Below are 22,011 nucleotides of genomic sequence, written 5' to 3' on the forward strand. Positions count from 1 at the left end.
CATCTACACAATACAGCAGCCTATATCTGTCAGCAGGGTGGTTGCACGTGTCAGTAGACTGCATGAAGTTCAGTGATGATGTAGGCTGTGGGTCAGTACAGCAGGCAGACAGCACAGAGGTCAGAGGTCATTTCCCCCCTTCTGGGAGTACTGAGTCCATCAGCACCACCGGCTCTCTGATGACTGACAGTGATGAGGCCCGATGGAGAGGAACGACCACCATCTACCAGGTCTGAGCTCCATCACTCTGGGTATAGTCTGTTACAGCATCCCTCCGCCACCTGCTGGTCCACCAACCCATTACACCCAACTGTTCATAGCAAAGTAGTGCCCATGACTCAGGTGTTAATGGTACAAACTGGTTATACGGTTATATAAAAAAAGAACTATCAACAGTGAGCATTAAAGCTGCAGTAGGCTAGTATATTTTGGCATCATTGGGCACAAATTCCATAATCACCTTTCAGCATATTGTGATTCAAGTGTTCTGAGAGATAACTAGACTTCTGCACCTCCTCATGGCTCTGTTTTCAGGCTTTAGAAAAACAGTACACTACAAGATGTTTCTGAAAACATTTGAGGAGAGAAATAGGCATTACAGTAACATAATATTGATTCATATTTGATCAGCGCTGCCTAGTTTGACTGTTTGGTCGGAGTTCACGAGTGATTGACAGCCGGCTCTCATAGACGGCAGCTGGATAAAAATAGAGAATTACCAGCATCCTTACATTATTAGCATCAATGACCCTGAATAGGATAAGCGGTTACAGATAATACATGGATGGATGGATATTATTGATGTTAAATGTAGCCTACAGTCTGATTGTACAAATAGGCCTACTGTCAAGTCAGAAACTCCAGATAGGTTAACCTATTTTATATTGTACTACTATATATTCTGTAGGTTTCATAATAGACCTATATGTCATTAAAGACATTTAATTTTTTGCGGCAGCAGGCAACAAAGTGAGCTGCTGGTATTTTCATCTCCTCCCCCCAACAGAAAAAATTGTTTTTCATCATCATGCAGGGTCATAAAGTCTGGAAAACCTTTTTTTAAGACTTTCATAATATTGATCTGCAGTGGTTTTATAATTTGGACATATACAGAGAAAATATATCTCCATTTCAATGTCTAAGTGATATGGTCCTTTTCTGTATATGTGACCTCTTTTGATCTCTAGTTTATGGTCACTCACTCTGGATTTAGTTCAGATTTGGCTCCCATTCAGATCCTATATTTCTTTATGTTCTATCAGTTGAATTTTTCTGTTGAGGGATGTTAGGCAGCTCGGTTTGCTGTTCCAGTTGTTCCACATACACAGCTCTGATTATAGAGCCACAATTTAACCACTCCTATTTTTTGTTTTGGCATGTAGGGGGAATATACCAAATGTCTGCTCTACATAGCCTACATTATTATGAGGTAATTTTGGGGACAATATAGTTTTACAGAATTTATAGGATAGTTAGAAATATTTTTTGTGGGTGGGTTGTATTCCAATTTTTGAATTGTGAGACTGAGCCCTATACTTCATCTCTTCCATCATGACATGAGTATTCTGTAAATTACTACACAGTTATTGCACATGGTTTGTCTATGGTCCAGGATATTGTAAAGCAAGAAGTATGGAAAACTACAGTCTTTTGTCATCTTAAAGATGTTTTATTAGTGAAGTGTGTAGTTATTATCTCTTTGCAATCACAAACTCCATCCTTCTTGAAAGAAATGCACCCCTACATCGTCATATGACCTAGTTACATTTCTTTTAAATGTTCGGTGACATTGCAAGTCTTGAATGTCCTGGTTGTGATTGGTCCATTAGGTGCATATTTCCTGGATGTTTTCAAGGCCTATTGAAAAAGATTGGGTCACACTTCGTCCGTGCATCATATCTTTGGAGGTATAACACATGCGCAGTAGAATCTGGTCTGCACTCGCCTAAATTGAGCCAATCGCAACGCACGACTGCAGCTTCAGTTACACTGCGCATGCGTCATACCTCAGACCCCAAGACCTGTGTCCTATCCTCCTTCAATAGGCCTTGGATGTGTTTTTAAAGCCAGTTCCGTTAAACTGATGGCTCATGGGTGATTAATCTGCATTTCCCAAGAGTCATAACATCTGGTTGAAAGGTTTTGGCTTCAAAATAAAAAGGGAAAATAATGGGATGATAACATCTTTAAGTGAAAAACCTATAAACAATCACATTTTGAGAGCCATTGGTTACTGTCAGTAGTAGGCTATCCGTTTTTCCCCCCTTTTAAAAAATCCCAGTGACATGCTGTAACTGCAGCAAAACTTGCAACAACTCTAGAAACCCTATAGGCCTACAGGAAGCTATCACACAGTCAGGTGTTGGGTTGGGGGTTATTATTATTTGTACTCATTATCACTCAATTCAATTGTGTGTGTGTGTGTGTGTGTGTGTGTGTGTGTGTGTGTTGCGTGGAAGTGTATGGTTAGTGTTTGTGAGGAGGATATTGTTTAAATATCTATAAAGAATTCTGGGCAATCGTAACCAAACAACATTGTGAGTGGGAAAAAATAAAAAAACATAACAGATACGTGGACAACATGGGGAACAGCAATTACAAAACAGCAATTAAATGACCCTTTAAGCTACTTTTGAAACATTTGACAGATGAACAGTTTTTTGATGAGGCTTTATTGGCATGAAAGTTTCAAAAACAATGTTGCATCAATTTAGCATCAAAATACAATTAGTCCAAATATTTGGACAATACACAAAAACAGTTATATGAATATTAACACAGCATTAAGATTATTTTAGTCACTCTGTTGAATGTTTGAATGCTGTGTTTCTTTTTTGGTAATAAGACAATGGAGTTTATTTTGAAAACCTACACCGGAAGTCCATTTGTTTATTCAGACTAGCTGACGGTGTGCTACATTGTTCAGCTCTCTCCGTGGTGTAAGAAGCGATGTATTCAGGAATATGTCTCTGTGCGAAGTGACATTGTTACAAGAGACTGTCTCGGGAAGCGGTTCAGTTTGTGTCGTCGTTGAAAAGCGTCGCATGTTGATCGTTTCCTCCTTCTTATGCTAACCTGCGCTAACAAGAGATGCTGCTGATGCTGCTGACTTCATCACAGTGTACTCAGATGTCTTCTGCTCAACGATCAGTCCAAGTGTAAGTACTAGTCAGTTCACAACAATGGGAGCTTGTAACTGTCTGTTTGACTGTAAGTGACTCTAGCTAACGGCATGAGGACCAAATCACAAGCCTAGATAGATGGACGCAGTATATTTTTGGCATCATTGGGCAAAAAATCCATAATAACCTTTCAGCATATTGTAATTCAAGTGTTCTGAGAGAAAACTAGACTTCTGCACCTCCTCATGGCTCTGTTTTCAGGCTTTAGAAAAATGTAGACCGTGATGGGAGACTTTGACCAATCACAGGTCATTTCAGAGAGAGAGCGTTCCTATTGGCTGTGCTCCGGCTGGTGGGCGGTGCTTGGTATTTCCTCAGCTGATCTCAACATGGCTGCCGGGACACAAACTTTCTCATTTGATAGCTAAACAGTACACTACAAGATGTTTCTGAAAACATTTGAGGAGAGAAATAGGCATTACAGTAACAGACTATTGATTCATATTTGATCAGCGCCGCCTAGTTTGACCGTTTGGTCGGAGTTCACGAGTGATTGACTCGTGGCTCTCGTAGACGGCAGCTGGACGGCAGACTCCAGATCAGCTCTGATTGGTTGTTTTCCTCCGGTCTGTGAAATCTTGCAGATGCCGTTAGGAGCACTGGAGGACACAGGGGAACATGATTTTTTTCATATTACCTGTCTCATGCACTACTGTCAGGATATAGTGACCCTAACCCGTTTTATAAAAATAACTTTTTTTAATCATATATGCTCCATTTCTACCAACTGCTGCTTTAAGTTAGGAGACATAGCTTCCCTGGTTTTCACTCCTGTGAAGGTACGTGTCCACAGGATCCGTCCTTTCCACGCTTCCGTTTCATTGTCTATAAAAGCAGCCGTGCAATGCATTCTGGTAGCGTGGCGGCGCGATTCGAGAGACGGACCGTCACGACAGCCGTTCCTCATTTGCATAAAGTTGAGGTCTAGTCTACTTTATGCAAATCAGGGGCGTCCGATGCGACTCGCTGCTTCTCGAAACTCCCGAGAATATTTTAAAATAAACGTTGTTGACCCAAAATAAAGACAGATTCAGCAACTGCATGGCTTATTTCTCGCCTCAAATGTTTTCAGAAACACATTTCGGTGAACTATTTTTGTGAAATAAGAGAAGAAAGTTTCCAAACGAGCGGCCATGTTGTTTCCGGTTTGAAAGCGGGGAGCAGCAGCCCACTGAGGGAAAGCGTTCGTCCAATCAGGTGCCGAGTGCCTTGGGTCTAGTGACAGCCCACCAAGCGTCCAATGTTGGGAAGCGGTGCGTCCGCTCGTGATAAAAAACGCCCGATGGACACGTACCATGAGGAAATGATTTAGTACTAGGGATGGAGCACAATTAGTTAGGGGAGTAATACTGTGTGTGTGTGTGTGTGTGTGTGTCCTTTAGATGATGCCTGCCTGAGGGAATATAATGGATAACAGCAAACCAAGTCGTGTGTGTCGGCCCCAGCGGATCAGTGAATCGTCCAAGGTCAGTGTGTGTGTCTGTGTCAGTAAGAGGTCTGATCACAGACTTTAGCCATAGAGTCAGACTCTCGAAAAGTGGCTGATGGTGTGCCACTGTGGTTCAGCGGCATAAGTCGGTCCCTGGAGTGGTACGCCGCTCCTGTTCCACCGGCATATACCGTTTCCAAACGGCAGGTGCCGCTTGAAAGTGGTCGGCCACTGTCAGACAGTCGTACCAGCACCGGCTCCTGATATGTTTTCTGTCTTTATTAACAACATAGTGCTGTAAATATTAATATATAAAGTCATTTGATACTCACCGATGTACCCCGAGGCTAGAGCTAGCCACCTAACCACTGTAGCCAGTCTGACTAATCAATAACAGAAATTTAGAGCCAACTAACCAAATAATACTTGTATTATTATTATCATGTTTAATAATAAAACGCAGTCACACATTAATAAAACTCCACATCACGTAACATTAATTAGGCATACGTATGGCATATTAATTGTTATTCAGCATACATTCTTTGAAACATTGTGATTGTGGCATAAGCCGTTTGTACCGGCATAGATATGAAAGACGTCGGGGTATTTTCTCACAATAATCTATTTTTGGATTGTCTGAAATGACAATGTGTGTTTTTACGTGTCCACCTGATAGTTTTACTGTAAATTTCAATATTGGCTGGAGTCTGCAGAGGCAGCTATACAGCCTGTCTGCCAGGAAGGGGGGATCTACATTTATTAATTCACAGCATTTAACTCCCTGCAGCGGCATATGCCGTTTTGTACCGACATAAATATGATTGGCATAAACGGGGTATATCCTCTATCTTAGTCTTAAAAGATAGATTATAGTAAGAAAATACCCTGACGTCTATCATATCTATGCCGGTAGAAACGGCTTATTCCACGATGATAAACGGTTAACGTTTCAAAGTATTTATGCAGAATAATCAATAATATGCCATACTTTAATGTCCTGCAGTGTGGAGTTTTATATAATGTCCGATCGCGTTCAATTATTAAATATGCCAAAAATAATACAAGTATTATTTGGTTAGATGGCTCTAAATTTCTGTTATCGATTAGTCAGACTGGTTATGGTGTGGCTATGTAGTATGTTATGTGAGGGATCAAGGGTAAGGGGAAAGACTGACTGACTCGTTTCAACGGAATTAGGCTGAACTGAACCTTCAAATCTAAGCAGACACATACAAACTGATTTTGTGCAGAAAAAGCAGACCCCGAGACCTTCAACAAACGTGTTGTGTTGGCAGGTGTTCCGCTGGGTGGATCAAGCTGTGGAGGTGTTACAGGGCCTCAACGAGCAGCGGCAGCACAGCCAGTTCTGTGATGTGGTGCTGGTGGCTGACAACCAGCGGGTCCCTGCTCACAGAGCCCTGCTGGCCGTCTCCAGCCCATACTTCCACGCGATGTTCACCTTGGGCATGAGGGAGGAACGCCAGGAGGAGGTACATACTGTAGGATGATGCAGAGAAATGTTTCTACACTGGGAAAATCAGGGAATTGTAAATCATTTGAACAATGGGAGCCCTTGTTTCTTTGTCTCCCTTCCTCATTCTGTGTTTCTTTATTAATTAAGGCATTCCTCTCACTTTCTCTGCCTCAATTTACATGTAGATTATTAATAGTAAAGTCACCAGGAAAACTCATGCTTTGATAAATGTGTCATATCATATGTCCGACTCCTGATTAACCTCCATTGTCCTCTTCCTGTTTGCAGGTGGAGCTGGTTGGGATGTCCTACATCGGTCTGAACGCTGTAGTGGACTTCCTGTACAGCGGGGAGCTGCCGTTAGATGGAGGAAACATTGACTATGTGCTGGAAGCTGCCCACCTTCTGCAGGTAAGAAACTGAGATCATTCTGTTCAACACATTATGTTAAATGTATTAGAGTGATCATATCGTATTACACTGTATGTGAAAGACAGAAGGACAGCTATAGGCCAAAACTCAGTGGTGAGAATGCATCGCCTTCCAACAAAGTTGAACCAGTTACCTTAGATGTTTTGCAGTGTTGTAATACCTTATTTATGCACATGTGCAAATCCTTTGTTGGTTAGGGTTTAAAATAGTGACATGAATATCAACTGTAAGATATTTATTTTACTGTGTATTATAAAGAATGTCATAAATTTGTGCAAATTAAGAGGAGGTTTATAGCTGTTTAGAGTAAGCACTGATTCATTGTTTATATAGTGGTTATAAATGCTTAATGATAGAGGTTACTATGGCAAGCCGTTTTAACATTTAATAGCTAAGCTTGACTATACGGAATCAACATTACAGATATCCACAATTACATTTTGACTAGTCAGAATACTTATTCCAGATATGTATAAGGTCATTGTGATTAGTCAAAACGACAGAGATATCTGTAGTTCGGTTCTGACTATCCTAAATAACAGTTACAGATATGTCAAACCTCATTATGACTAGTCAGAGTTGTTGTCATGACGTTGCTCATTAAGGCTTCCCATCGGATATCGCCCCAACAAAGCATCTGAACAGTGTCAGCAGAAGCTTTTGCTCACTTGGATAGTTCGGTAAAGAGTGAAAGATATTCACAGATTCAAACTTCCTGGATCAATAACTCATAAGAGAAACATAGTTAAAACACCAACGAGGGCTCTTACTGGAGGTAGACAACCAGCTACAAGCTCATTTTAATCGCAACGAGCCTTTAGTCCTCCGAGCTGAACGTACCAGTCAAAATGTAATCAGGGATATTTTGAATTAGAGTCTGACGAGGCAAAATGACGTTGCAGATATCTCTAATGAATATCCTGTCTAGCTATTAAATGTTAAAACGGCTTGCCATACGGTTACAATATACTATTAAATTGTTAATAAATAAAAAAAAATTGAAAAGACCAGTCAAATGCAAAAAGCTGGTGTTGTTCAGGTGTGGCGAGTGGTGGATTTCTGCTGCCAGTACCTGGAGAGGGAGGTGAGTGAGGACAACTACCTGTACCTGCAGGAGCTGGCTCTGCTCTACAGTCTGGAGCGACTCGACACCTTCATTGACCAATTCATCCTCACACGCTTCGCTACGCTCTCCTTCACCCTCGATTTCCTTCACAACACTCCTTTACACAAGCTCACATCCTACCTCTCCAGTGGCCAGGTAAATACTCTTCGTTGTTTATATGTTGACATTGAAAGTTTAGTCCTGACCTTGGAAACAATCACACATCACGACACAACATGGGATCCGCATCATGTTTGGGGGAATAAGGCTTAGACGTGGGGTAAGATTATAAGAAGCCACCATCATTAATACCCGAGCTCCTCTCTCCATCATCAGGTTCAGCATGACAGCGAGCAGGCACTTCTCCAGGCCGCCCTGCAGTGGCTCAGTGAGACTCCTGAGCGGACTGCCCACGCCAGACAGCTCCTCTCCCACATCCGCTTCCCTCTGATGCCAGCGGGGGACCTAGTGGACCAAGTGCTGCCGGCGGTGCGGGCCCTGCTTACGGAGGAGGCCGGCTGCGAGGCCCTGGTGGAGGAAGCTCTGGGGTACCACGCCAGGCCCAGCGCCCAGCCGCTCCTGCAAACAAGACGCACCACGCTGAGGGGAGGTTCAGAGCGGCTGCTGCTGATTGGAGGAGAGGTACATGTGGGTGAAGGTGACAGATCAATTTGATGATGATGATTCAATTTTGAGAGATATCAAAATCAGATGGAGCCATGTAAGGCCCAGACACACCAACCTGACATCAAAGAACTAGCAGCGACGAAGGCCGACCGTTGAGTTGGCTCACGTCGCTTTTGTCTTGGCCAAAAAGTTGCACTCGAACACACCGCAAAGACTACAGCCAACGGCCAACTGCCACGTACGTAATAACTCTCCGTACCAACAGGTCACGATAGTCTTTATTCCTCATTCAAAAACGGGAAACTGGAAGACCGAGGACGGCGGATATTCAAGCTGTTGTTATGATACGTACATGAAACAAAGTAGGGATGTGCATTCCAAGCAAAAATACTATTCGATAATCACTGGGAACTAGTTCATTATTTTTTGAAAATCGCCGCATATTCCCCAAAACCCCCCAACACCGTCCACCCACCTTCCGCAGCAGCTGCTCCGTGGGGAGAGAGAGACACGGTGGTGGGAAAACAGCGTGTAGGGTCGACACATTTTCCCATCTAACGCTGTGGATTAAGAGTTTATTTCAACCATATTGTTGGAACAGTGGAAGAGGCCGGTGGAAAGATAAACCAAGACGGTTTCGTAGAGTTTTATTTTGTTTCTGTCGGGTTTGAATGACGATATGTTCCGCTGCTCGAACAGCTGATCTACCTGAAACTACGAGGGGTGCTTTAAAAAATGTAAAGCCTGAAAACAGAGCCATGAGGAGGTGCAGAAGTCTAGTTTTCTCTCAGAACACTTGAATTACAATATGCTGAAAGGTTATTATGGAATTTTAAGCTCTAAGTTTTGACCTGGTAATATCTCGTAACCATAGAAAAACAGCGACTGGCAGGCTTTGCACAGCCACACATCTTTGCATTTTAAAAACTATGCCTGACATTGGTTCCTGTAACAATCTCCCTTTACTACTCAAGGTGTCAGAGCGTGGAGAGGAGCTGAGCGCCAATGTTTGCCGGCTGGACGGTGAAACGGGAAGCTGGGCGGTAGAAACTGAGCTGCCGGCCCAGCGGAGCCACCACTGCCTGGCAGTGCTGGGGGGCTTCATCTTCGCTGCTGGCGGCAGCTCGTCCAGGGACAACGGCGGAGACGCCGCCTGTAACCTGCTGTACAGATACGACCCCCGCCACAACCAGTGGACCAGGGTACTGTACCAAAGAGCCAGTTCCATTCTCCTTGTCAAATACTTTTCAGTTTACAAATGAAGTGTGCAGAACATGCCGATTTGGATATTCATCTCAACTCAAGCACAAAAAAAGTGTCAGAGCATTCAGCGAATTAGTAATCTGAGAAGATCCCCCACCCCCCAGCTGCCATTATTTATTCTTTTATTTCTCGCTTCCTGTGTGCTTGTCTTTTAGCAGCTAAGTAGCCCAGACACAGTGACAGTGTGATGCTTTTCCAGGGTGCTCCAATGAACGAGCGGCGAGTGGATTTTTACCTGGGGACGGTGGGAGATTGCCTGATCGCCGTGGGTGGGAGGAATGACACCGGAGCGCTGTCCTCTGTGGAGGTTTACTGTCCCGCTGAGGACTGCTGGTCCTACGTTGCAGGACTGCCCAGGTAGGAACACATTACTACTGGGTCTCCATGAAATTTGTCATTTATGGTCCCCTGAGGATATATCCTCATGTATGGCTTTGGTGGCTGGTTGACTTTTCAAATAGCACTACCAAAAGATCAAAACACTGTGTGTGTGATATTCATCTTTTTGTGGAAAACATGTTAATGAATACTGTCTTTTCTAGGTTTACTTATGGCCATGCTGGGACGGTCCACCGTGGTGTAGTCTACATCTCAGGTGGTCACGACTATCAGATCGGCCCATACCGCCGGGATGTCCTGAGTTATGATCCATCACGGGACAGTGAAGTGTGGGTGGAACGCCAGGCCATGTCTCAGGCCCGGGGCTGGCATTGCATGGCCTCCCTCAACCACCTCATCTACGCCATCGGGGGCAGCGACGACCACGAGGACACCACAGAGCGCTTCGACATCCTGCAGGTGGAATCTTACGACCCGCGCAGCGGCCAATGGACCCGGGTGGCAAAGCTGCTGCTGCCAGCCAGCGAGGCTGGGCTCGCAGTCTGGGCAGGGAGGATCTACGTGCTCGGGGGCTACAGCTGGGAGAGCATGGCGTTCTCCAGAGCCACTCAGGTGTACGACCCTGACAAGGACTCGTGGTCCAGAGGACCCGACCTGCCGAAATGCATCGCAGGGGCCTCGGCGTGTGTGTGCACTGTGAAGCCCTCAGCATCATCACCCTCTCCGGAGAAGAAGAAGATGGGACAAGGGATAAAAGGAAGATTACACCTGTCGTAACAACAGTGATGAAGGACTTTCTCTAAGGCCTGACTTTTGGCTGAGACGGAGCCTGATGCATATTTCTGATACAAAATCTTTAATAGAAGATACATATTTTGCGATGTCCCTTACACGGGTATCAGAAACATTTTCTCACAAGCTCGAGGGCACTGCAGCATCACAAAGAGAGAGATAATGGTAACTGACACTGATTAGTTAGGGGATTGGGGAAAAAAGAATTCACTCTGCTTTCATTTGTGGAACATCTCCTACAAGACCTGTAGTTGAGTAACATACTGTATGCCGGAGCATTAACACTGAACAGACACACTACCTGACCACGCAGGATCACATTACCCAAAACAAATCTGTAAAGTCCCTCATAATTCCTCATTCAGCTCCAAAGTCAGTCTGCTTTGCAGGACTAAGAGTGGTGCAATTGACATCGTCTAAAAGAAACATTGTAACCGCTGCCTCTGGAGTACAGATGGATTTAAATGATTGTTTATGTGTTATTTTATAAATTTATGGACAGATTTAAAGTGATCCGCAGACTGAAAAGCCTCGCCTGTACTCTGTTAGACACCAAAGTAGGGATGCACCGGTACCGGATCGCGTATCGGTGACAATTGGGCCGATCTATTCAATTCAATTTTATGTTTATATACTATATATATCATATACTGAAATTTTAATTCCTGTTTAAAGTTTGACCAATTTGTTGTTGCATTAAAAAGGTTTACACCTGAGTTTTAATTCCTGATAATTTTGAAGTTTTTTTTACAAAGTTGTTGGTGCACGATTTATTATTTTAATAATAAATAACAATTCTCTAAATTGATGTAATGTTATATCTATGTATTTGTTTGTTACATTTGGTGTCTACAAAGTTATGTAAGCAATGCCTGTCGTTGCCTTACACATAACAGAATGATCCAGTCACTTCCACACAGTGAGGCATACAGCTTATTAATTAAACACTTGATATCGGTATCAGGACTGAAAAAGTCGGATCGATGCATCCCTACACCAAAGCACAAATTCTCACAGCGAAATAGTTTCATGCCTTTTCAATGTCCTTCCAGCAATGCCTACTTTAACACACATATGCAGAGAGAGTATGTAATAAAATGATAATGTGCTCAGTATTGTATATTGTCATAATTAACATAATTAATTATTTACTGTGCATTTGTAAGTCTAAACCTGTCAAATGGCCTTTTATTAAAAAATACTGTGATTGTGTAAACACAAAGTATTTTATTCATGATATGGAAACATTAGAAAAGTAAGCACCTCACTTTTCATCATTCATTACAACCTCATTTGGAAGATATGTCTTCACATTCTATCATTATTATTATGTAAACGAGGCACTGATGATATACAGTGTGTGACCCTGTAGTCTGCAGTCTTGGTGTTTACGGTATCAGTAGGTCCCGTGTGCCATCTCTCTCTCTCCCCACTCTCCTGGCAGCCTCATACAAAGGGGTAGTATGGATGAGACTTGATTCTGACAAACAGGACAACAGTGTGAACATAGCTGCACATTGCCAAAGACTATTGCATTGTGTCGACTTACTCGTCCAGCGTGCAGGCCTTCCACCCTCGGTCCAGTCCTCTTAGTGCTCTCATGTCTTCTTCAGTCAGACTGAAGTCAAAGGTCTGCACAAACATTGAAACTGATTTTGACAAATGGGTTTTACAGACAACTATATTGATGCTCAGAAGTTTTCTAAAGTCCTAGACAATAGTGTTTTATCATTCTTGCTATACAGTTAATAAACCAGCCCCTCTAAGGGGAAATACACTACTTTGGGGGCTGATTGCCTATTTGGTCAACTTAGCTATTAAGGAGTGAAAACAGACAAACACCAGTGTCCCTAATACATTACATACTCCATGATAACATGTATGCATGTTGTGTTGAATGATGGCATTATGCAACATGAGGAACTATATTTAATATTACTGTTTTTCTCAGTCGCTTGAAATAATCTTAACATCCTCTTTAAACTGTCAGTGCAATTGTCACAACTGTCTGATGAGTCATGGGGTCAAGTTTGTTTGTCATCGTGTGAGCCGTACTGGTCAAATGTTTACATGTTTGTTCAACACACAACCCTGGAAATGTTTCTCATATGCAAATCTATGTTTTCTTCTACTTTTTTGTTGATACTGACTGCATACTACGATACCAGGATGTCAGTTTTGTCCAGCAGAATGCTGTTTGTGTATCTGTTATGTCGTAAACGTTTACTGGGAAAAGTCAATAGTCTAGTAGCTACACAGAAAAAGGATATGCACATTTGTATGTATGCAGTACATTTATTTGTGAAACATTTCTTTTGATCTTTCCTGTAAAGTCATAAACAATGAACAGAAAATCTGCCACAAAATGACATCCATGCCAAAAAAACAACCCTGCACAAATGAAAAAAAGCTGCTGTAGTCCAGTTCAAATACAGCTAAATGTACCTCCTCCATATCATAGATATTTATGGAATATACATGCATGTTTGTCAAATTTTGATAATTGAATGGATCATTTTGCATGTGACGGCTCAAACGATGAAATAATGTCTAGAAGTTATGAAGAGGACGACAGTTTCACTGAGAATCAACTCATCAGTTTTGATCAGCAAGACGTGTGCAAGTGGTTATTGTGCTGACTCTTTTGCACACTTGCTAAAACACGTGCAATTTGCTTGAATGAATGAAAAATTCGAATCTGTTGTGAGCAACAAACTAATTGTTCAGAGATTTGAATTTACTGTTTTGAAAAAAATAACTCTCATTCAAGAATTGAGCCAAAGCGAACGAGAAAAACTGTCAAATGTTTGTAGTGATTTTTAGCCACACTACTGTAGCAGCAGAGCTGTAGGGATGATGACGTTTCTCAGTCCAATGGAAAACAAAAATGCCTACACACACTAACTCCAGGCCATGAAACTAATTCAAACCTACGTGATGTGTAACACCCCTTCAAAAAATTTGTTCGTGCACCATTTTAGTTCAGACTGAATTATCTCTTGAAATTGTGTACAGACCCCAAAGGGTGAATTCCTGAAACATTTGAGTGAAATGCCTTGATGACTACTGGATGGATTTCCACAAAATTTGTTCATGTCACCCCCGGATGAATTGTAATAACTTGATCCCTTAACATCTCATCTAGCACATCGTCGTGCTACTTTCTGACTACACTGATATAGCCAGGTTTATACAGGGCAAAAGTGATCATGGCTCACATACCCCCACTTACTGCTTGACCTCTACTAAAGTATGGCCAAAGGTTTTGCCCTTTTGGAACTAATGGAATTAATGGGCATTAACTAATTAACTAATGGGCACCCTGGACTTCTAACCCCCAAAAAGCACAACTAGACCACACTGTCAACCATCATACCAAATTTGAAGTTCCTAAGTTAAATAGTTTCCGAGTTCTGCTCCGGAAACCAAGTGTGACACACGAACGGACGGAGGGAGACGCGGAGCGCTTTATAGCCCCAACTATGTTGTTGCGGGGTTATAATGAAGTAGTTCAGTTGAGCAATTCTGTATTAATTTGCTGCAACGTGATTTTTTTTTTTGCCGTAATTTTTGTATCATATTTTATGAAAACTTTAACTACTACACAAAACCAGAAATATATACAGTATTATTAAAAACAAAATAACAAGTCAGGCTTGTTTTTCAAAAACTAAATTTGATCTCAGAGCTCTGTTGGTCCACGGCTGCATTTAATAGCAAGTGGCCTTCTGCAGTTTCCTAAAGCAACTAAATAATTCAAACGTCCACAATCTGTGAGAGTCCAGATAAAAAATTCAACAATGTCTAATGAACACACTACTACCACAAAGCAGCGTGAGCACTAAAGAGAGTAGTAGAGAGGTTTTACCTTTGTGTTCTCCAGGATGTGATGAGGTTTGTCACTCTTAGGGATGACTGCAATACCCTGCTGCACATGGTACCTCAGCAGTACCTGGGAGAATACCTCTATTACTAACAAAGGAATACACACACGTACACATAAACAGTAGACACCCTCACACTGACCTGTGCAGGGCTGCGTCTGTGCTTCTTGGCTATATCTGATACGACTGGGTCCTCCAGGAGCTTATGTGGATCAGTGTCTCCTCTGAACCTAAACAATAAAAAAAGTACAGAGCACTGCAGGGTTTTTCATTCACAAGAATTAGTAGGCTCAATGGCTAGTTTCTATTACTCCGTATTTCACTAGTCTGATGCCGCATCCTACACCAGTCTGCACATCAGGAACAACAAAGACCCACCCCACCTTGTCTGCAGTCATTCATGTCATCCTCTATCCTTATGAACTGTAAATGTACTTCTTATTGAACTCAAGCTCAAGTGGTGGATCAGATAAGGCTTAAAAGAAAGATGGAATAAAAACCTATATAGCATAATGAGGCTGGGTGTTGTGACATCTGCTTACTCCCTAATAACCCCACAAAGCCAGACTACATCAGTAAGATCCTCCACAACTCACAAAGTTGGAATTTATGAGGAGTCCACAAGGAGCTCTTCTCAGGAGCCACATCATAGAACAAACTATATAAAGGTAGTAGTAAAGGAAGAAATAAAAAGGAATGAATTTATACTTTTTTTATATTTAAAAATAAATAAATATCACACACACACACACACACACACACACACAAACACTCAGACACAAACATTTATTCCTCTATGGATCACAAAATGACCTCGGAGCATCACCCCTTTATCAACAGAAGCATCCAGGTGTTTGATTGGTTTCTAATCATCAGTCTGAGTCAGTGGAGTGTGTGAGTGAGTGATGCTGCATGTCTTACAGCTCTGGGGGTCTCCCAGGCGAGCCAAAGGGGCTGTAGGCAGTCAGGGCGATGTTCTTGGATTTACAGAACTCTATCATCTCTGTCTGCACCAGGTAGGGATGTAGCTCAATCTATGGATGATATAATACCAAACAAAAGCTAAATACATACGGATGCCGATCTAGACAGAGCTTGGTAAATTTCTGAACTTGGATTTATAGTCAGCTGCTGAGTAGGAGCAACATTTTTTTTTCCAGGAGGATCTCCCTACAGAACAATGTTAAAGTTGCAGTGTGTAAATATGGCGGCATCTAGCGGTGAGGTTGCAGATTGTAATCAACTGAAACTTCTACCGTGCACCAGGCGTGAAGGGAAACTATGGTGGCCAACACGAAAATGTGAATGTGTAACATGCGTGACATCATATATTGTAATATGATAACCATTTATGCAAATAATTTAAAATATTGAATCATAACATGACATATGATGATGTTGTTTGTGTAATGTCGATGATGTGATGTCATATGATGTCATTCATTCATTCAATATGATGACATCAAATGACACTAGTCATCAAGTTGAATGATGTTTTATGATATCATGGATAAATATAGATGATTTGTTGCTTTTAGCTGTTATCTTACTATGCCATATAATGTCACCACATGAAACTGTATCACATCACCGTGGGACCCATCGTCTTGTGTCATTATAAGGCGTCGTTGTGTGTGATACTACGTGGGCATATCGTCCCACTACAAGAATGTAATATAAAGTAAAGCCATCCTCACTTTTACTCATGTTCCTGGAACTACATTTCAGTCCTGCATAGGAACGGATTCTAAATCCAACTTCCAACCGGAGTATCTCCTCTGTTCCTCATGTCTACCACGTTCTATTGGCAAGACAAATAATGATTAATGTGAGCTCAATGAGGCAGGTTATTCATTTGGACAACCCAACTGAGGTCGGACTGCTCATTTTTTACATGCACGATAAATGAAAATGTGGGACATGGGTCCATACTTAAAGAGGTATGAAGGTATAGGGAAATAATAATGTTTTGAATGAACAGACCTTCTCCTGCTAACAGTATGTCAATAAAGGAGCTAAATATGCAGTTGCCTACCTGATTGACAGCAGGGGGCACCCTGCACAGAGCAAGAAGTCTCTCCAGCTGCAGGATGCTGAAGTTGGACACACCAATGCTCTTAACCTTCCCTGAGGCTTGCAAGGCTTCCATCCCCTGCAAACACAACAACAGACAGAGACAGTAAACGCACCTCTACCATCCACTTCAAAAGGCTGATGTGATTTCAATGAAAAACATTCTAAATGTCCTTCCCATGCCAGGTGGATGTTTGTTTTGGTAAGTTTTATTTAAACCCTCCGACCTTGCAAATTATCATCCAGTAAAATGTTTTATCTACTAACTCATTATTCACTCTGTGTGGAGTTTTCATGTTTTCCCTGTGTTAGCGTCCCAGGGTCCTCTGGCTTCCACAGTCCAAAGACAATGTGAGCGTTAATGGTTGTCTGTCTCTATGTGTCGACCCTATGATAATAGGATAAATGTTTAAAGATAATGTATGCATATATACTATACATATAAATATATATATGCCACTGTACAATTGAATTGAAGTCAATATGCTTTCTTGGCATGAAACATTATTTTAATATTATTATTACACAACATTATTATACTACTATAGGATAGTATTACTATTATTTTCTTTTGTTGTAAAAAAAAAAAAGATTTCATGATGGTTTTGCAACATTTACTATGTATTTCTCTTCATAAACAACCCATAATTACTGCATTACTACTGGGTCATAAGACCACAGATGTAACTTTTTAGTGTTTTATTGTATTTAGTAGGCCGTTGTTGAGGATGTGATGAAGCCTTGTTTTGATCAGAAAAAATATGAAAGACATGACAACGTGTCAAATTTGACCCGAACACAATAGGAAGGTAGAACCAGAGAAAATCTAATTAACCTTGAGGGAGAAAACTACTAATTTTAGGAAACTATTTCTACTCTGTTTTTCTGTAACTGCCGTAACAAACTGCAGTGAAGTATAAGTATATTGTGAATGAATGTGTAGAGCTGCATATACAGTATATATGGTGGGTGTGGTGGTGCCAGTACACATGCAAACAGAAAGGACACATGTGTGCTTACCCTCCATACATCCACATAATCTATATCAGAGGTCAGCATCTTTCCGTCTTTCTTTGGGAAAAGGTCATCACCCATTTTCTGGAAGAAATGTAAAGGTAACAGTCAAACAGATGCTTCTAGCTGAGCAAAGATATGGCATGTGTCCTTTTTGCAACATAATTATAATTACTTCCCTCTTTCAAGGATATTTAGCAAATTTAGAAAAACAAATAGAGAGAAATTACTCCGCACAAAGGGATATTTTTGATATCACAAACCCACTTAGAATTAACACTGCCGCTCTACACAGTTTTAGCTCATTATTGTGGTTCTCTGGCCTGCACAAAAACTCTGTGGTTAAGACCCAGATATTTTTCTATTTGTATACTTATAAATGTCGAGGTGTTGGTGGGGAAACGCAACAGAATTAATATTGGAGTTATATTTGTTATGTTGTTAGAAACACAACTCCAATGGGATGCTTGTGTTAGCCATAACAATGTGATAAACCATTAGTGTTTTAGAGCTATTCTCTAAGTTTGATTTGGAGGGTTTCAGCTCCCTGATGGTCCAGAATCGTGTAATGCTGCTTTAACACATTTATTGTTCGGGCAGGCCCTAGCGTTAATAATGGTCTCTAAAGCCCCAAAAATAAATACCAGCTTCAGCCAAATACTTTATTCCTAGTATGGGCTAAGGACCTTGGGGATAAGAGGCTGTAAGAATTGAATTCTGTCAACTGTTTTGGATGTTACGCTCAACCTTTAGGCCAACGGGGAAGTGCACAAGGTAAAGATCAAGGTAGTCCAGCTGGAGATCATTCAGGGATTTATTCAGGCACACAGGGATGTCCTCTGGGGCATGATGGGTACACCACAGCTATGCAAAAAGGTACAGGACAGAAGGGTTAACAGAGAAATAAAATATCATATAAGGCAGCTACGGAATAGGATTAGGGCCACATATGACAAAATTTGAGTTCTGTTAAGGGTTCTCTATATGTTATTCAGAGCATTAATATAGCAGCAAACAACTATAGTGGAGTAATGTCTACCTGTGTGTGTGTTGTAATCTGAGCTTCCATCTGTTGTTTTTACCAGCATACCTTTTAGTGCATGTGAGCGTGCCCAACTGGCTCGCTGCTCTACGCTGCTCTCATAATGCTCTTTAGACTCAGAATTCTGAAAATAAAGTTTTTGAATTTTTTTGCTTAAAGTCAAAATTCTGACTTTAATCTCGGAATTATGGTGCCTTCAAACGTGGTGGAGTCCACATGAACGCGCCCCTCTTGTGGTATTCACGACCTCGTAAGTGGAAAGTTTCTAAAAGCTCCGAGTTCAAGACTTGTGACGTGTTTGTTGATGTCGTCAGAAATGGCGGAGGCCTTGGAAGTTGATTTTTCGGTACATAATAAGTGAATATATTGTAAATTTAGCCGTGTATTGTTGTTCATAATCATTTTATAATATGTCTGAGGAAAATGTTGATATTCCCAAAGGCCTCATCTTTTTCCTCTGTCATCATACCTTTGCATTTCCTGCATTATGTTACCTACTTGCTAGCTTGCTAAATCGTTACCCTCTGTGGCTTCTAGACGCCGATGGTAACGTTAATATTGCGGTTGCTTAGCAGCGGTGTTCTCACGACTTACTGTAACTAATTGAACGCCAAGCATATCGTGTACACGACTTTTCATGTTGTAAACACAAGCTCACCAGTTTCATTTGAAGGCACTAAAGGAAAAGACATTAAAGACAGAATTTCAGATTGTCCACTTTCATGCAGGGCATGGGTATGACAGGTGTTATTTCCTACTCTCTGCAATTCAAAAAATGCATCTGTTGTGTGAACAAATACAATGTCATACCCCCTCCTCATGTTGCACCCTGGCCTTGCTGTAACACCTGTTCTTCTAAGCAATCACCTTACTGACGATGAACATGTCCTGGCGCCTGATGATGCCCTGCTGTGTCTTGGAGCACAGAGCCTTGCCAATATCAGCCTCATTGTTGTAGCTGTGAGCGGTGTCTATATGGCGGTAGCCAGCTGCGATGGCAGCCTCCACTGCACCCTGGACTGAGGAGCGGGGAAGACTGCAGGACTGCAAGAATTAAAACATTTTTAAAATAGGCCTTTCACTCTCTTACATCTCCACCACTATCTGCCATAAAAGAAAACAATAAAATCTTCACTTCTCTTTGTGCTGTTCACGATGTAAAATGCATTAAGGAGTTTAAGCATGCTGCCTATATTCTCAGAAATTATCTGTTTCTGGTCTTTATGGTAATATCCCTTACGAAAACGTAGTATACTTCAAGTTTATTTTAACTTAAGTAAAGGCCAAGTATATTTCCCAAGTATACTTTATGTAGTACGTATACTAATAGCAATGTACTAGTAGTATACTTGTAAGTGTACTACTTCAATACTTCTCGGGACTAAATTGGCCCGATTTTTTGTTTATAAAAGTATACTTTTAAGTGTACTTTAAGAGTGAGAATAGTAATCTTTGAGTGCTCAAGTAGTTTACATCTAAGTTCTATTTACTATACTATGAAGTGATCTATAGTACAGGTGAACTTCTAGGTATACTGTTAGTTTACTAGTTATATACTTGTAGCCCACTTTTTAGTTTATGAGAGTATACTTTAAAGTATGAGATATCAGTTTGTCCTTTGGGAGGCATCATCACACCGTGATGCACATGATGAGTTTCATGGTTCTGTCTCGTTTCTGACTGGTGCTATTTGAGATGTTACACATGTCCCTTGTTTATAATGTGTAAAAATGAAATGGCTCCAACCGGGTTTTAAATCTGAGTTTCAATACTACTGAGTTTCAATAGGCTATGTGTTGATTGTCAGCCAATATGGCACTACTGTCTTTTTTAACCCTGGAATTGAATTGAGTCCTTGTCCCCAGATTGAAAGGAAAGAGACGTAAACACTGGACTCTGCCATAAACTACATGATGAATAGAGTTTACGTAGACATTTAAACTGAACACAAAACACGTTTTTAAGTTTTTTGAAGTTGTTACTAAGTCAGACACCATTTTTGGTGTCAAAATTGTAATACAGCGTTACAATCGACCCCAATCGTACCACCCACGACAAAAGCAATCATGCTGGCTAGAAACAACAAAGCTAACATTTGACAAAGATTTCAAATGTTAGACAACATTATGATAATAAAAAATAGACAGATTTAAATTCATAGACATTAAAGGTTAAGACTGTATGAGGAAAATACTGCAGATGGAAAAAAAACTTGTATACCTCAAAAATGAGTCTTGGCAGAAAAACTTTGATAAGTATGAGACATCAGTTTGTCCTTTGGCAGGCAGAGCGAGATCATCACAGACCATGTGCATAATGAGTTTCATGGTTCTGTCTCGTTTCTGATAGGAGATATTTGAGATGCTACAATTGCCCCGGTCTCCCCTACCCCTAAAATCTAATTTGGCCCCAGCCTTACCCCACCATTTGAAATGGTCTAGAACCTCCACTGTGAGGAAGTCCCTTGCCATTAGACCCGGAGGAGGGCGAATAATCTGCCAGTAGCCAATCAGAAGCCAGTATTTTCAATTGCCTCCCTAGGCAGACTTCTTGCAACGCATAATTAAAAACATTACTCTCAAATAGTATGCAAAAAAACAAATTGATGACAGTGAAAGATATAGGAATGAGTATTTAGACTACCTTCCATGTCCCGAAACCCAAAACTGGCATTTGTGTGCCATCATTCAGCTCTATGGTCCTGGCCACCTGTGTGTCCTCCGTGGAGTACATTTAACCACGGCAAGGGAAAAGCAACAAATGAGAAACTCAGCATACGCTTGCAGCGCACACTAGTTCACTGTCAGATATTTCCTCTTCCTCTTTCTCCCCTTAATCTGCAACTGCTGAGTCAACGTCCTTCCTTTTTCTTTGCTGATTTGACTTCTCTATCTGACGTGTTTCTTTCCTTCAATCTCTCTCTCTCTCTTTTCTTCCCCTCTCACTGTTTCTTTCTCTCTCCTATTTTTACCTTATCAGTCCAGTAGTTAATTATTGGACAACACACAAAGTACTTCACCACCATTAAGTATTCACGTGTATAGTCAGTAAGTGAGGAGGCGCATGTTACAAAGGTCACTCTTCTCACAGGGGTAGCAGTGCACACACACACACACACACATAATGTAGACACACACCGAGGCAGGGTCACACTGTAAGAAACAACCTGCTCTAATATTTCAAGTTCAGCATTAGATGGTGATATTGTATCACTGTGATGCACACTTAACGAACAAATGCTGTAAATATGTATGAGGGGCCGTACAAGACATAATTCATTCTTGCACTCACACACACATGCATTCTCCTTTCACATACATATATTTTCACTCGCACAAGAATATATGTATGT

General features: G+C 41.3%; 2 protein-coding genes across 3 annotated transcripts; one reads left to right on the forward strand and one right to left on the reverse strand.

Annotated features, from left to right (window-relative positions):
- The first annotated feature begins 2,663 nt into the window (after positions 1-2,663).
- Positions 2,664-11,288, forward strand: klhl36 (kelch-like family member 36). 2 transcript variants are annotated; one of them, XM_037768473.1, is made up of 9 exons: positions 2,664-3,158; positions 4,565-4,648; positions 5,910-6,104; positions 6,377-6,499; positions 7,560-7,781; positions 7,962-8,273; positions 9,227-9,454; positions 9,715-9,872; positions 10,058-11,288. In XM_037768473.1, the coding sequence occupies exons 2-9, from the start codon at positions 4,589-4,591 to the stop codon at positions 10,629-10,631; spliced, it is 1,872 nt and encodes a 623-aa protein (XP_037624401.1). In that variant the 5' UTR covers positions 2,664-3,158; positions 4,565-4,588; the 3' UTR covers positions 10,632-11,288. The 2 variants fall into 2 exon arrangements, with proteins under 2 accessions (XP_037624401.1, XP_037624402.1); XM_037768474.1 differs by having other exon boundaries at positions 2,666-3,158; positions 7,962-8,267; positions 10,058-11,287.
- Positions 11,289-11,858: 570 nt separating this feature from the next.
- zgc:56622 (uncharacterized protein LOC326033 homolog) lies at positions 11,859-21,666 on the reverse strand. Its single transcript, XM_037765963.1, has 10 exons — positions 21,303-21,666; positions 19,527-19,703; positions 18,365-18,481; positions 17,624-17,701; positions 16,566-16,682; positions 15,452-15,564; positions 14,673-14,760; positions 14,515-14,598; positions 12,196-12,278; positions 11,859-12,126 (listed from the first exon to the last, which is right to left on the reverse strand). Exons 1-10 carry the CDS (start codon positions 21,390-21,392, stop codon positions 12,093-12,095), a joined length of 981 nt encoding a protein of 326 aa, XP_037621891.1. The 5' UTR covers positions 21,393-21,666; the 3' UTR covers positions 11,859-12,092.
- Between the last annotated feature and the right edge of the window lie 345 nt (positions 21,667-22,011).

The sequence above is a fragment of the Sebastes umbrosus genome, chromosome 4 (genome assembly GCF_015220745.1).
Source record: "Sebastes umbrosus isolate fSebUmb1 chromosome 4, fSebUmb1.pri, whole genome shotgun sequence".
Lineage (NCBI taxonomy): Eukaryota > Metazoa > Chordata > Actinopteri > Perciformes > Sebastidae > Sebastes > Sebastes umbrosus.

Coding starts and splice junctions, on each gene's coding strand:
- zgc:56622 (XM_037765963.1), bottom strand. CDS start 21,392: ATGTACTCCACGGAGGACACACAGGTGGCCAGGACCATAGAGCTGAAT. Junction 14,599..14,672: donor ACAGACGCAGCCCTGCACAG/GTCAGTGTGAGG, acceptor GTATTCTCCCAG/GTACTGCTGAGGTACCATGT. Junction 12,127..12,195: donor AAGGCCTGCACGCTGGACGA/GTAAGTCGACAC, acceptor CCTGTTTGTCAG/AATCAAGTCTCATCCATACT.
- klhl36 (XM_037768473.1), top strand. CDS start 4,589: ATGGATAACAGCAAACCAAGTCGTGTGTGTCGGCCCCAGCGGATCAGT. Junction 6,105..6,376: donor GGGAGGAACGCCAGGAGGAG/GTACATACTGTA, acceptor TCCTGTTTGCAG/GTGGAGCTGGTTGGGATGTC. Junction 8,274..9,226: donor TGATTGGAGGAGAGGTACAT/GTGGGTGAAGGT, acceptor TTACTACTCAAG/GTGTCAGAGCGTGGAGAGGA.